The following is a 14,838-nucleotide window of genomic DNA, read 5'->3' on the forward strand; positions in this document are numbered from 1 at the left end:
CCCGTTCAGAGCGGGTTAAATTCACTCTTGGGCACTCCAAGCCTCTCTAATCTTATCCTGGAGAAGTGGAGTTCTGCCTTGGTTTACAGTTGAGGTCACCCTTGGGGCAGTGTTTGGACAGGGACTGATGGAATTATGCTGCATTGTGAACACTAAATACCACTTGGTGGTCAGGACCGATGACGGCATTGGGGTCCTTTGACTCCTTGAGGACAATATCTTAAAATGTATGCCTCCCCGAAATGAGCTGGACTCATAAAACATGTGCAGGGCTCTAGTTGGCTCTCATGATTTATTTAGTTTGAAAGAAAGTTGTTTTAAGGGATTTATCAGAGACTTAAGAAATGTTTCTAGGGAAAAGAAAATGAGCAAGAAAATTGATCTGTGTTGTCAAAGTCATGCATTATAAGTCCCTCTCCAAGGTGACACAGTATCTCTTTGAGGGAAAAGCTGCCAAAAGCTTTGAAAGTGATCTGCCTGTTTTCTTCTCACACTGACTCGCAGGGAGGCACTGGTATTTCAAGACGATTAAGTCCTTGTGGAAGGCTTGCTAATAATAATGTTCATCTGTGTTTCTAAGAGAAGTTGAAATAAGGAAAATGATATGTGGCAGCTAGTTGTGTGAAATTTAGTAATTTTTGTTGAATTTCCCAGTTGGAGGCATTGACTTTTTTTTTAACAGAAGCCCTCTATTTACTTTTATTTTTAACTTCACACTTGATATAAAGATTCACCCACTTCAGTCATACATTTCACAGTGTGTGTGTGTGTGTGTGTGTGTGTGTGTGTGTACGTGTATTGTGCTTTTCAGGAGTGGCGTGTGCCTATGCTGTTTAATCAGGGCTATATTTAAAAACAAATTTGCAAGGGAGTGTGTCTCACATTATTAATGAGATAAGGTCTGAGTGAGGCAATCTCTGTCGCAAAGGGCAAGTGTCATACAGCAGGAAGTCCTGGCCATTCCTTCCACCACTGCCTCAGCCAGCCTGCCACCTCCCTGCCAGCGCATACCACCACGCAGAGGAAATGCCCTCATTCGGCCACAAGAGCCTCGTGCTCAGCACGGGACCCTCCATCCCCAGGCCCCTGCACCAACTCTGACTTCCTGCTGTTTCCAGCGATCCTGGCACCTTCTTGACAAATGGCTTTTTTTTGGGATCTTCAGGGAGTCCCAGTGACACGACCATCTCTCAGAGCCAAATCAAGATTGCGTTTCTCAAAGTCCTACAGGTATCGCTCTTTACTTTTTGTAGATGGGAAGAATTTTTTTCAGCAGCCTCTGTAGCTTTAGGCCTCCTGCAAAGGAAGCCCTGTGTTGATCTTTTTAACTCATAATGTGCTTCACATTGACAGTCTACGAAATATGATCCAGGAAGACATGAACCTTACAATAGTCAAGGGTTTGTGGGAACCCGCAGAAGCAGAAGGAAGTTGACTAAGGCTAAAAGCTGATTTTGAGAGTTGAGAGGTGAACTTAAAAAAGCATTTCTATGGCTGGCATCTGGAAAACAAGTGTATTGGCATGCCTGATGGACTTGATGCAGTCAAAATTGGTCATACTAACTTTCAGTTAACCCTCTAAATGTCAGGGAGGGGTTCTCGTTTGATTAAACAAGCAAACAGTCAACAATAGAACACTACTGTGTTGTTTATAAGTGTTTCAGGGCACATTCATGTGGAAAAGTGGAAATATCTCTATGGTCTAGGTGGTAATTTGGAGTTTTAATCTTGTCTAGGAGAATGAGACACCATGAAATCAAAGTCAATGTTTTGTTAACCTTTTATTTCTAAAGATTTCTGTAGAAATCGTATGAAAAATCTTGACCTCATGACCTCAATAAATTGTCAATGACACCTTTGTTTTACATCCAAGTTAGCTTATTTTAACCAAATAACCAGGAAAAAAAAAGATGCTGAAAAAAATCCTTGATTTCTTTCTTTGCTTGAGTATTCTAGATATTTACAAGGGAAAGATCGATTCTTCACACATTTTTTTGTTTCTGATTGGTTAGTTGTAGCACCGAAAGCTATTTCAGCAAGAACAAATAGAGGTGAAATTGTTTACAAAATCTCAAGAATAAGGTCTTTCTTATTTAGACCGCATGCAACATATCTGGAAACTACCAGACCTGTATAAAAGTATGCATTTAATTTGGATTAAAATGTGTTCTAATTTGCCTGCATAGAAAACATTCAAAATTTGGATTAAAATAATTCATGAGAATTATTTATTTGCCTTAGACAGTATGGAAGATAGTGCCCTTGGAATTTTTTAGGGAACTATAAAATCATAGAAATCGAATTATAAACTTCACTAGTAGCAATGCATAAGCAAACTTTGACAAGCGATAAATCAAAGTTGGCAGCTAAATGTGTAAGTAGTACCTCCATTTATTTCTATTTCAAAATAAAATAAATACCGTTTATTTTCATTACTTATGTTATTTGTTACAGTTATGAATATGATTCAACATTAGACATTATATGCTTACTATATGCTTTGCATTCTACTGAATGTGCATCTCATGCTTATTATTTGCATCTCATGCTTATTATGTGCTAAGTTATACGCTCATCCAAGATTTGTAAGCATCACTGTGCGTATTTCCAATAGGTGGTGGCTTCTAGACTCTCCTCATCACTGAGATCTGATAACAAGTTCCTAAATATCATAAATATCTAACTGCTAAGTAGAGTGAAAGCAATAGCATGTTTGGCTAAAGAATTTCAGAAATCTCTGGACAAGCAGAGTTTAAACTCTACTGTATGATTTGCAGATGTGTTATGAAATTTGCTTTGGTCTGGCAAAGATATTTTCATTTTACTTTGGTCAAGTTCTGATCCTTTCCAAAATACTACAAGCACTGGAATGTCTAAGGATGAGTTTTCCATATGTTTAAATGCCGCCTGTTTGTAGTTCTAACAAGCCTCTTTCACAACAAGTTTAAAAGGTGAAGATGACAACCCCAATTGGCCGTCATGGGCTAATCTCCTTTGTCCCTGATTCATTTGCTTTTAATTTGAATATTAATTGCCAATGTAATAATTAATTTAATTATTTATATGTACTGTCTTCACTGTTTTATGGGTTGTATTTTTTTTGTGTGTGTGAGGAAGATCAGCCCTGAGCTAACATCCATGCCAATCCTCCTCTTTTTTTTGGCTGAGGAAGACTGGCCCTGAGCTAACATCTGTGCCCATCTTCTTCCACTTTATGTGGGACACCGCCACAGCATTGCCTGACAAGCGGTGCGTCGGTGCGTGCCCGGGATCCAAACCCGGGTCGCCAGTGGCAGAGTGCGAGCACTTAACCGCTATGCCGGGGCCACCCCCTGTGGGTTGTATTTTGTCTTTCCATTTGGTCTGTAAATTCTCCCTTACATGCAACAGGAATGCCGTTAGTGCGGATTTGATGAGGCATCTTGCTACATTCTCTTAGTTAATTTCACCCTTTATTTGCAAAATCAACTTGTTGATATGATCAGGTCCTATCACAGGCTGAGAGTCCAGTGGAAAGTTAGGAGGCTAGGGGGGCAATTGGCCACTCTGGTCTCATATTTTCAGAGGTCTGTTAGGGCTCAAAAAGAGATTATGCATTCAGTCACAGCAGTATACTGACAATAATGAAAAATGGTGTTTACTGTTTAGCTTTAGATTTTAACAGACCACACCACCTCAAATGTACCATGAGTCAATATGTGTATGTATATACACAGGCACACAGGCACACACACGCATGTACACACAAATTCTACAGTTGTCTTCTGAATGGCACAGTTTTGTTACACAGCATTCCTGGAGTTAGAGGTGTTAAACTGTTTAATGTAAAGGTTTAAAATATCCCTCAATTTTGCAGCCCTGTTTTTGCATTTCTTTGTTTCTTTTTTAATATATGAGATCTTTAAAACATGGAAGTAGTATAAGCTTATCTTGACCTTTGAAGGGCTTTGGATATGAGTCTGCAATTGAAGCAACTAAACTAACTGGGCATTAGCCAACATTTCTTCATTGAATTTCTCCTTTACGAGACTGTTTAACAACAATAGTTTATATTCTGTAAAATCTTCAAATGTGTCTAGCATAGTGTCATTTTTTTCTTCAAAGATTGAATGGATGTTAACACATGATACTGGTGGTACACTTAGCTTTAAACTGAAATATTTTTCTTTGGCATTGTTTTCAGTGTCTGGTAGCATTCAGGGTAAAAGAAAGCCAAGTCTTTAAGATGTGAACTTGAATTAAAGAGTCTAATTTGTTGCAGTAATAGCAGATCATATACATTTGATGAGTGTTGATCCCTGAGAAGTCCTTACAACCTTGGAGGATTATACAATGCTTAAAATAGATTTGAAAGTAGTTTGTCAGTGGTGACAAATTTTTGTCTTTTGTGGGTAAGATACATTTTTTAAAAAAGCCAAATATGATTAATATATAGCTTATTAAGACAAATTTGATTTGATGCAGAAGAGGGGAGGATGACTTAATAAGGAGACTAATTTTCTTCCGTGGACCTGGAATGAGTGCCAATCATTACTTCAGAGCCACACCTCTGCTATCTGTTTTAGAGGAGGGGGGGGGGATGATGGGGTCATGTTAGATTTGAGAAAATAATGTAAGTGAGTGAATTTATGTTGGAGGTTTAAGTATAGCACCTAAAAAAGAAGCGGAGCAAGAATGAGGAGCTAAGACTTAGCAGGTGGGTGGAGTCTAACACCTCCCCAAGGAAACAGTAGGACATTTTTTTTAATGTTATTGTTCAAAATTATAGTAACATTCAAGGAAACTTTAAATAGAAAGTTACTTTTCTAGAGATGTTCTTGTCTTCCAACCAGAACAAATCACAAAACTTTCTGCTTTCTGTCTTCTCACGAACAGACGTCAAAGGAACATTTTAAGTGGTGACTATGGGGTGGGTGCCATGAAAATTGAAGAGAAAGTCATCCAAGGTACATTTAAGTGCAGGATGGAGATGATTCCAACAGCATCCCACAGGCCAGAAACAGAAAGTATGTTCTAGTTTTCTTGCCTCTTATGCTAATAGGGGCCATGTGATATACTACATTATTGAAATTCTCAGAAAATCTCCCGATCTCATTTTTGCCAATAGTTTCAACATCTTTTCCTCCCCCAGCATTTTAGCAGAGCTGCCAAATAGGTGATTAATTAAAGTGAAATAGACTGAACAATAGACGAGAGGACTAGAAATCAGATCGAGAAACAAAAGCACAAGTGATATTCAGGCCACGAAAAGATAAAGCAATATTTGCTAAAACAAAAAACTCTAGATTACCTTAATTCATCCCCAGTGCTCTGAGAAAGATATGCTGAAATCTGCAACTTTGATCTGTAGATTTCACAGTCGCAGACATGAGCAGGGACCTAGGAGAACATGGCCTCTTAGCTACTCTTTGTCACTATCAAAACCTAAGCAGTAGCACATCAAATTAAACCTCACAATACCCACTAGAAATTGCTGGCTGGAGACCAAGCCTTAGAAAGGGAAATGAGTGCCACCAACAAATTAATAACTTTCTGAGTACCATGTTCATACCTCCTATTGCATAGCATTTTTCTATTTTTTAAAGCTTTTCAGATGTAACAGATGTGATAACTATTATTTCTAGTGCCCTACAGCTCATCTCATTTAATTCTTTAGGGTAAATGCAGATGATGGGTATAATTACCACCAAATAAGAGAAGAAGAATGGGGGGTCCAGGGATCAGAAGTCACACACACGTGGTCAGAAAGTCTGGAGCAAGAACAAGATCTAATTTGCACTGGGTGCTCACTATGTGCTGGGCAGTGTCCCAGGGCTGGGCATGCATTATCTCATTGCATCTCACAGAACAACTCCACAAGGGGGATCTGGCACTGCCTTTATTTTATAGATGAGGAAACGAGACAGAAAGAATTTAAGAAACTTGCCCAAATTTGAACCTTGGCAGTCTGTGCTAGAGCCTGGACTCCTCAGTAGTTAGCCTCCTACCTCCCATTTCCTGACCAGATCCTCTCATCACCTCACAGGAGGAGTTCCATAATGAGAGGTGTGATTCTAAGAGATGTAACTATCCTCATTTACTCAACTCAGAATCTTGCTCTGAAGAAAGAACACCCTATAGTGTGATATAGAACAGGGCTTAGTGATCAATTAAAATATAAACTTATTAAATAATTTCTAAACTGTCTTCCCACCTAATTGATATTGGTTTAAAGTAGTGTTAAGTAAAAGCATCAAAATATAAGTGTTTCTTATACTGAAAAAAAGGAAACTAATCAGTGGTTTTATGTGGCCTGCTTCTGTCTTCTGCCCGGATTTGCTTCATGGGCTTCCATCTGGCTCATTTCATCTGGCCAAAAACATGAGTCATGTGGTTATATTTCACTGCCAAAATGTTGCTCCTTGGTCAGCAGTTCAGAGGAGCCAGAAGATTCTCTGAGCTGGAGAGGTCAACTTCATCCTGTGTCGTGCCTGTTTATTCCACTGGCATTGTCTTGAATATTAAACTGGCCTTCTTAATGATATGCCCAATTGTGAGTAATACTAGCTAAGTTGAAAATGAGAAAAATAGTTACCGTACAGGCAACATAACAGTCCTTACAAGAGTAACAATATGGTTAACAATCATTGCACCTTGGGGGGAGACGTAGCATGGTGTAGGAGGGAGACTGTGGCTTTAGAGCCAAACAGATCAAGCTTGAGTGCCAGCTCTGCTGCTTTCGTGACTGAGCAATTCCCTAACCTCCATTAGCATATTCCATGCCTGTAAATGGAAAATAAAAATGCCAATTTCAAAGGGCTATTGTGCCTTTAAGTGAAGTATGTACATAAAAGCGGGCCTGCCTACCACCTCTTTTATAGCATTTTCTACATTTCCCTTATCCTTTCACCAATTTTGTGATGCTTCTGTTGTCAAACACATTTAGAGGTTAACTGTTATCATTGCGACCCCTCTTGGTTACAGAATAGTGCAATACAGCTGGCTTATAAACAGTCACCTTATAAGCAACTTGCACATACAAACAGCCTCCCCTTCAGAAGGTGGTGTGGAGTAATGGTTGAGAGCTGGCTGGGGCTGCTGAGGTTCAAATTTCCACACTTTCACTCACAGCTGTGAGACATTGATCAGGTTACTTAACTTCAGCGTGCCTTAGTTTCCTCATCTGTGAAATGGGGTGTTGTGAGGATTAAGTGTATTAGACATATATAATGCCAGGCATGTAGACAGCACTAAAATAAATGTTAGCTATTATTACTACTAGAATGTAAGCCCCAGGTGGCAGCAAATTTTGTCTTTATTTTTTCCACCTCTGTATTGGCAGTGCCTGGAAGGGTGTGTGGCATGTAGTAGGTGCTCAATGTGTATGAATTGAATGAATGAGCTGATCAGCAAATGTTTTTGGATCCCTGACGAGAGTGGGGACACTCTGCTTCCTTTCCCCGTATTCGTGGAACAGAGGGTTCAAACTGAAGAGACCCAAGAGTTCACCTGCTCAAACTCATCATCTTACATTGAAAAACCTGAAGACCCCTCTTGGTCTTAATTATGTAAAGTCAATTAAGTGCAAAAGACAGACATGTCAAGAGCAGCAAGTATGTAAGCCACATTCCCAAAAGAAAGCTTGGGGATGAACCCGAAAAAGATAAGCTTTATGCTGGGCTAAAGGAATAAACTCTGTAAAAAGAAGACCTTTTGTTGTAATGGGTAATGGACAGTTGTAATGTGACCATGAATAAAACACTCAAATGCAATCAGAATTCAGATAAAAGATGAATGCATTCATTCAGAGACTATTTGTTAAATGCTATGATAAGTCTGGTCAGTAGTGTGCTGGTAAATGTTGACAGCCAGCTCTCTGTGAAGACACCAGAAAAAGCCAATTTGTAGTATTTGCTGATTTCTGTGGCAAAATTTTTCCCACCAACCCATTTCAAGCTGCAGAGGTCGATAAATGTTGAACTGCCAGGAGATGCATAGTAGTCCATACAGATACCATAAATGTAAATGACCTCAAAATGTAGATAAGAGTGAAATGTAGTCAAATTATTGGGAAGTTGTGAGTTTTGAGTATTTATTACCATTCTTTTTAACATAATTGATTTAATTTTAAGTTTATGTAATTCAGTTTTTAAGGATCACTAAGAATAACAACCGACCTCTAAATAACTCCTGAAAATTTTGCAGTCCACTTTTGCTGACTGGTATGGACACCTCCTACACATCACTGTGCCTGGTGCCTTATTAGCCACATAAAAATATTTACCTCATGTTAGGTATATAATGAGGATGAAAATGGATGAGGTCTCTGCTCGCATAAAGCTTACATTCTAGGGGCCGGCCCCATGGCTTAGCGGTTAAGTGCAGCGCTCCGCTACTGGCGGCCTGGGTTCAGGTCCCGGGCGCACACCGACGCAGCGCTTCTCCAGCCATGCTGAGGGCACGTCCCACATACAGCAGCTAGAAGGATGTGCAACTATGACATACAACTATCTACTGGGGCTTTGGGGAGAAAAAATAAATAAATAAAAAATTGTTAAAGCTTACATTCTAGTAGAGGAAGGCAGAAAATAAACAAGTTAACAACTGAGTAAAATAAAATAGGGACCAGGATAGGAGATTCTGCTTGGGGAAGTCAAGGAAGTCTTCATAAAGAAAATGACAACTTGTTTACAAATAAGTTGAAACATCTCCATTCCAGACATACTAGTACATTTGCAGTCCTAGGCAGACAAGGTGTAACTCAGAAATGCACGAAGTCGCCAGAACCGTGTGGATATTGTCCTCATTACTGACTGTGTTCTTGGTCAGATCGGATTCCAATCTGTTGAATGAATTTGTCTTTGCTTCACCTTTATTGTAAAAATATAGGAGGAGGAGAAGAGGAGGGACAGTTTACAATATACTTTCTGTTACGTTATTTCATGTAATTCTCAAAAATTTTCGTATGTAGAAAATATTAAAGTGAAAAAAATTAGAAGTTGAAAGTTGATAGCAGTAGTATGTCCTATCGTTGTACCTTTGTTTTTTTTTTGCTTGATGTATCTGTCTACATCTGCCCCAAAAACATAGATGTCATAAGCTAGGAGTAATTATGTGATGAATTTTTGATTTTCAAAAGTAATCATACACATTTAGAATCTTGGATTAGAAGCAAAGCTAGCCAGACCCAACGTTCCTCTAACACATAAATTTTTAGGATGGTGCCTGTAAATATTATGCTTCTAGTGCTTGTTGCTTAATCCCTTTTGGCAATTAACTTATCTTTAATTGATTTGTGGATTATCCACTGGAAGTTGTTATGGATAAAGGAATGTAATAGCAAAATTTGTTTATGTAGGATAACAAAATAGATTGGCTGGGAGGAGAGGTTTAACTCTAAAATATCGTTGGTTTTCAGGGACTTTTTTTCACATAATGTCAGTGTTTAGATAGGTAGAGAATAAAAACTAGCTGAATCTGATTAGTATACTCATCCAAAGAGAAGATTTATGTCCTGTTTAAGAATCACATTAATCTGATGACGTAAGTACATTCTTTAGTGAAAGGGCAGTCACTTCAGGGGAGAGAAAAACATAACAAACAAATCCTTCTGCCATCTTTGGATTGTACTTGACAAAAAGCTCTCATCCGTGGATTCCATGAAGTATCACTGCTTTGATCTCAGATGAACTAAAAGATGAAAACGTTTCATTGCTCATATAACTCTTTTATTTCTATATCTTACCATTTCTGAGAAAATTTCAAGGTATTTTCCCACCATAACTTTCCTTAGCTCTTTGTCATAAAGTTCAAAATGTCTTGAGCAAGATTGACAGTTGCCCGTGGTACTGCTGCTGGTGGGCATGTTTTTGTCCTGTCTTCCCTTGTCGAGAAGGGGAATGACCCTGTACAACTCCTGTTGTCTGTACTGCTTTCCTAACCCTTGGCTGAGATACTCAGGGACGAGAAACATCAACTTTCTCCTCCTAAAGAAATCCATGTGGGGGCCGGCCCAGTGACACAAGCAGTTAAGTGCGCGCGCTCCGCTGTAGCGGCCCGGGGTTCACCGATTCACATCCTGGGCGTGCACCGCCGCACCGCTTGCCAAGCCATGCTGTGGCGGCGTCCCATACAAAGTGGAGGAAGATGGGCACGGATGTTAGCCCAGGGCCAGTCTTCCTCAGAAAAAAGAGGAGGATTGGCATCAGATGTTAGCTCAGGGCTGATCTTCCTCACAAAAAAAAAAAAAAAAGAAATCCATGTGGGCTGAGATAACAGAGACATCAGGGAGCTCTGACTTGCAAAAATGCCAAGAACGGGAAAGAAGAAATTATTGGCTGAGGATACAAATTATCTTGTGTTTTGGAATGAACTTACACGGCTTAATGTTTGTGTTAGCCCTATATGACTTAAAAAAAAAAAAAGTATCTTGCCTTTCCCCATGTTGGTAAAAAAAAAAGGAAAGGCCTCTCTTTCTTTGTGAAATTATTTATATGTAACCCTTGGCACTCTGTGAGAATCTACTTGGTATGTGATGATAGATGTGAATGTGCAACTAGGTGAGAAGAAAAATGCTTAGCCACTTTTACTCATATAACCAGCACTCAGATTGAGATATAAAACATTACCAGCTCCCAAGGATACCCCTTCATGCTCCCCTCCAGTTAATTATGATCCCAAAGATAACCCCTATCCTGACTTCCAAGAGCATAGATTTCTTTTGCCTGCTTTTGTATTTTCTATGAATGGAATTATACAATATAAACTCTTCTGTTTTGGCTTCTTTCGGTCAACATTTGATAGTGAGATTCATCCTTATTGTTTTGTGTGGTTGTAGATTGTGTTCATTCTCATTGTGATAGTATTGCATTGAGTGAATATACTGCAAGTTACTTGTTAATTCTATTGTTGATGGATACTTGGGTCTTCGGTTTGAGGCTGTTATGAATAGGGCTGCTATGAATATTCTAGGATATGTCACTTTTTAAACAAATGTGCATGTAGTGTGTGTAAGTTTGTGTGCATACACATATGTTGGGTATATCCCAGGAAGTAGAATTTCTGGGTTGTAGGTTATGCATATGTTTTTAGATACTGCCAAATAGGTTTCCAAAGTCATTGTACCATTTATATAATCCCCAAAGCAGTGTTTCAGTTTTCATATCCTCACCAAATTGTAGGCCATCTAGATAGTCCGTTTTCAATGACAGCATGATAATAAATGATTGCTTAGTAATGCCAATGTCATATAATGCCTTTTATTTATGGAGATGGATCTTCTGATCTATAGGACCTGTTTTTCCAGGAACAGTATGGGTAATGGTGAGCCTTTCTCACTCTATTTATCTTCATGATGAATAGTGCATAACTGTGAAATAAGTGACTACAGTAGAAAACTTGGCCTGTTGTGCAGAAACAGAATTTTCCCTCTCTTTGACCCATATTCAGTTTAAATCTATGATCTTATTCTTATATTTTATCCAGATTCATTTGTTACCCCAGCAGTGATCATTGTTAACAAACCCCCAATTAAAATATTTTATTCCATTTTAAAATTTCCATCTTCTACTTTTAGTTCTAGTTATATATCCTGTGCTCACTTTAAATAAGGTTTTCTCTTCCACAAATTATTTCTTGGAAAGTTGTTTTGGACTTTTCCTAAGCCAGCATAACCTGTTTAAACACACTAGCAAATACATAGGCAATGTAAGTCATGAGCAATAATGTGTATTGTTTTTTCAAAGATTTTTTCACCCAGGTATTTAAAGCAGTTTTTTCCTTTATTCTCTTTTTTCTTTCTTTGTCATTATTGCCTTTATTTTTTTAATGTCAAGATTCTGGTGACACATAATCCTCTTTTGTATGTCATGGCCTCTAAAGCTCATCATAAACTGATGGGTGATGTTAATCTGACTTCTGGTACATCAAGTAAGTAAACTGACCCCGGTTCAGTCTGTACTATGTCAAAATGTGATCATTAATTTCTAGATGATTGGAGAAATTTCACATGTGTAGTAACTGTGGGTCCTATTTCTTGAAGCTTTCCAAATCCTGTCCTAACACTCTCTAATTGGTGGCATATTAGGTAGAACAAAAAGGAAAGTTAAGACAATAGAAATGTATTCTAGCAGTTTCGTGATATGAAATAATGTATACTTTATTACCAGATAGATACTTCAAATCATGAACTTTAAAAAGTAAGAGTTGGAAAATGGGAAAGGAATTAAGGATTTTATAGAGTTTTCTTTTAATATCTACCTTAGTGGGCTCTGGCGGTTGTTATATTTGGGTTTTACTTTTAGATTCCTCAGAAATGAGGTTTTCCTAAAAATACAATCCTCAGAACCAACTTTTCTCAGTGCCTAAATAACTCCCTGGATCCCACTGGAAGTTGTATTAATTCTTTCGGGTCACTAAACTATTGTTTCCAGTATATACCAAATAGCAGCTTAGAATAGCTAATCATTTTGTCAATTATAAATTAAAATTTATCACTGTGACATGGTCAATTAAAGTCCACAGAACTCATTTTAACCAGTATTTCAAAATCAAATCTTTTTGCAAAACTATTAAAGAAAAGCAGAATGGCTTATCTTTGTTTTCAATTCCCTGTCGTCCTGCCTGATGCCGGGGTGATAACAAGATACGAAATATCCAAATTCAGAGCAAAAAGGGATCACTGGGGACAAGGATCATCCTCTAGTACGTGATCAGCCCTCCCTGGTCTCATAGATTTCGACCTCCATTGGGGTGACTTATTCTGAGATGATGCTTTATAGAAGAATCTGACAGCAAAATAGAACTTTGGAAAATAAAGTAAACAAAGGACATGGTGTTTTTCAGGCTTTATTTTTACCTCATAAACATTTTTCTTTTCTTCTGTTTTTTTCAGTTATTTCCTTACATGTAAATGAATAGCGAGCTTAGGCCCAGCCCCAGAAACTGAAGAGCAACTTACACTTTTGCTGAAGAGAACAAGGCAGTTTAAAATGAAATACTAAGTTCTATGGCTTAGGCCAGTGGCTCTCAAAACTGGATGTGCACACATCCTGGGGATCTTGTTAAGATGCGGATTCTGATTGAGTATGTCGAAGGTAGGGCCTGAGATTCTGCATCTCTAATGAGCTCCAGGATGGTGCTGGTGCTGCTGGTTCTTGGACTCCACTTTGAGTAGAGAGGGTTTAGGAGATAGATAGTAGAGTAAATTTTTCAGATAGAGTAAATTTTGCAAATAAGATATAAAAATTTGGCTCCATGTGAAATCAGTCAAAAATTGTCATTCTTTCAGTAGAATCCTAAAGTAAACCTAGTTCTTGTTAGTATAGTAGAGACTTCATAATATAATACACTGATGCACTAACAAAATATTTAGGTACTGAAAATAAATCATGGAGACTTTTGTAAATGCTTGAAATAAATACATATCTGCAGCTTTTAATGGTTTACTCCTGGTTCAATTGACAGAAACAGTTTGAAGATAACACTACTGAGAGGGAAGATGGGTATGAAAGACGGAGAATGTGAGCAATTTTTTTTTTTTTTTGAGATGTGCAGCACGAGGGTGCCAGAACATCTGCTTTTGCATTGAAATGTTAGTTAATGAATCTTCGTTTTCCGCAGGTGATTTAAACTACTGAAAAAGAGCCCTAAGACATATCTAAAGTAAGAATGTAAGAGACTAAGTCTGAAACCTGGCCTCATCCACCAATATTGTTTCCATTCTCAGAAAAGAATTTGTAATGCTTCTGAGAAAGCTATCATCCTTTACCACCAGAAATATTAGGAACTTTTTGTTGATTTAGTGATCACTGGCCACTTTTCAAGCATTTTTACTCATCCTTTACTGTCAGTGACAGTGAACTCTGGGGAGAGGGGAAGGCATGGGCCAGTACGTCTTTTAGTTTTCCTTGGTTTACAATGAAAAGTAAGGGATGACTGAATAGACAGAAATTATTTTTATTATAACACCTGTGAAAAAGTTCTTCCCATAAACTGGTTTATATTTGGTATGAAGACATAATGTAGTTCTTCATATTCAAATCCAATCTCAGACTTCATATATTTACCATTTATTGTATAACTCACACATGAGATGTAGTTTATTATCTTTAATATAAATTTTCTTTATTATCTTAGTGATGAAGTCCCAGCATACAGTATTTCTCTAGGTTACATTTATATGGTAATCATAATATGAACTATACCAGTTTTTGCTTGGAAGGGCAGTAGCCAGCTGAACCGGATTTTTACGCTACTTTGGCTCATTATACAACGTCAGCCATGTTACTTCTCTGGACCTCAGCCTTCTCATGTGAAATTGAGCGTACAGACTATATAATGACTATAGCCCTGTAAGTTTATAGAAATAGCATTATGGAGGTATAAGAAAACTATAAGTGACCCAGGATATAGGCCTAAATATTTCTCAGTAATGAAATATGTATTCCATACCAACACCAAGCCCAGGAAAGATCCAAGAATAGTTCAACATCCCTATTGACTTATATGCAATTCATTCATTCCACAAATATGTATTGAGTACATAGAGTCTGCTAGACATATGAAACCTCAAACTTTTATGTTTTCAATTCTGATACATGTTGTTTCAATCAGGGGTTGGCAGACTTTCAAAAGTGACTGTATTGCTAACACTGTTCTTCTGAATAATAATAATTATTCTTTTGAATGCTGGTAAGTATAAACAAGAGGATGGATGTGGAAATGAAGACCAGTTCTTACTTTATATTGTGTATTCTGGGGTTCCAAGAAAGAGACCTCCCCGATGCCTACTCTCAAATGAATTAAAGTGAAATTAATGGGCTATTTACTTGCCCAGTTGATTCAACTGGTTTATGTGCA

General features: G+C 38.0%; 1 protein-coding gene across 1 annotated transcript in view; it reads left to right on the plus strand.

Annotated features, from left to right (window-relative positions):
• Window positions 1-1,057: 1,057 nt before the first annotated feature.
• PDE4D (phosphodiesterase 4D) overlaps window positions 1,058-14,838 on the plus strand; it is a 328,823-nt gene continuing 315,042 nt past the window's right edge. Inside the window, exon 1 of the mRNA XM_058564039.1 lies at window positions 1,058-1,230. Within this exon, the coding sequence (XP_058420022.1) occupies window positions 1,142-1,230 (89 nt within the window). The 5' untranslated portion in view covers window positions 1,058-1,141. The remainder of the gene's footprint in view (window positions 1,231-14,838) is intronic.

The sequence above is a fragment of the Diceros bicornis genome, chromosome 20 (genome assembly GCF_020826845.1).
Source record: "Diceros bicornis minor isolate mBicDic1 chromosome 20, mDicBic1.mat.cur, whole genome shotgun sequence".
NCBI classification, from domain to species: Eukaryota; Metazoa; Chordata; class Mammalia; order Perissodactyla; family Rhinocerotidae; genus Diceros; species Diceros bicornis.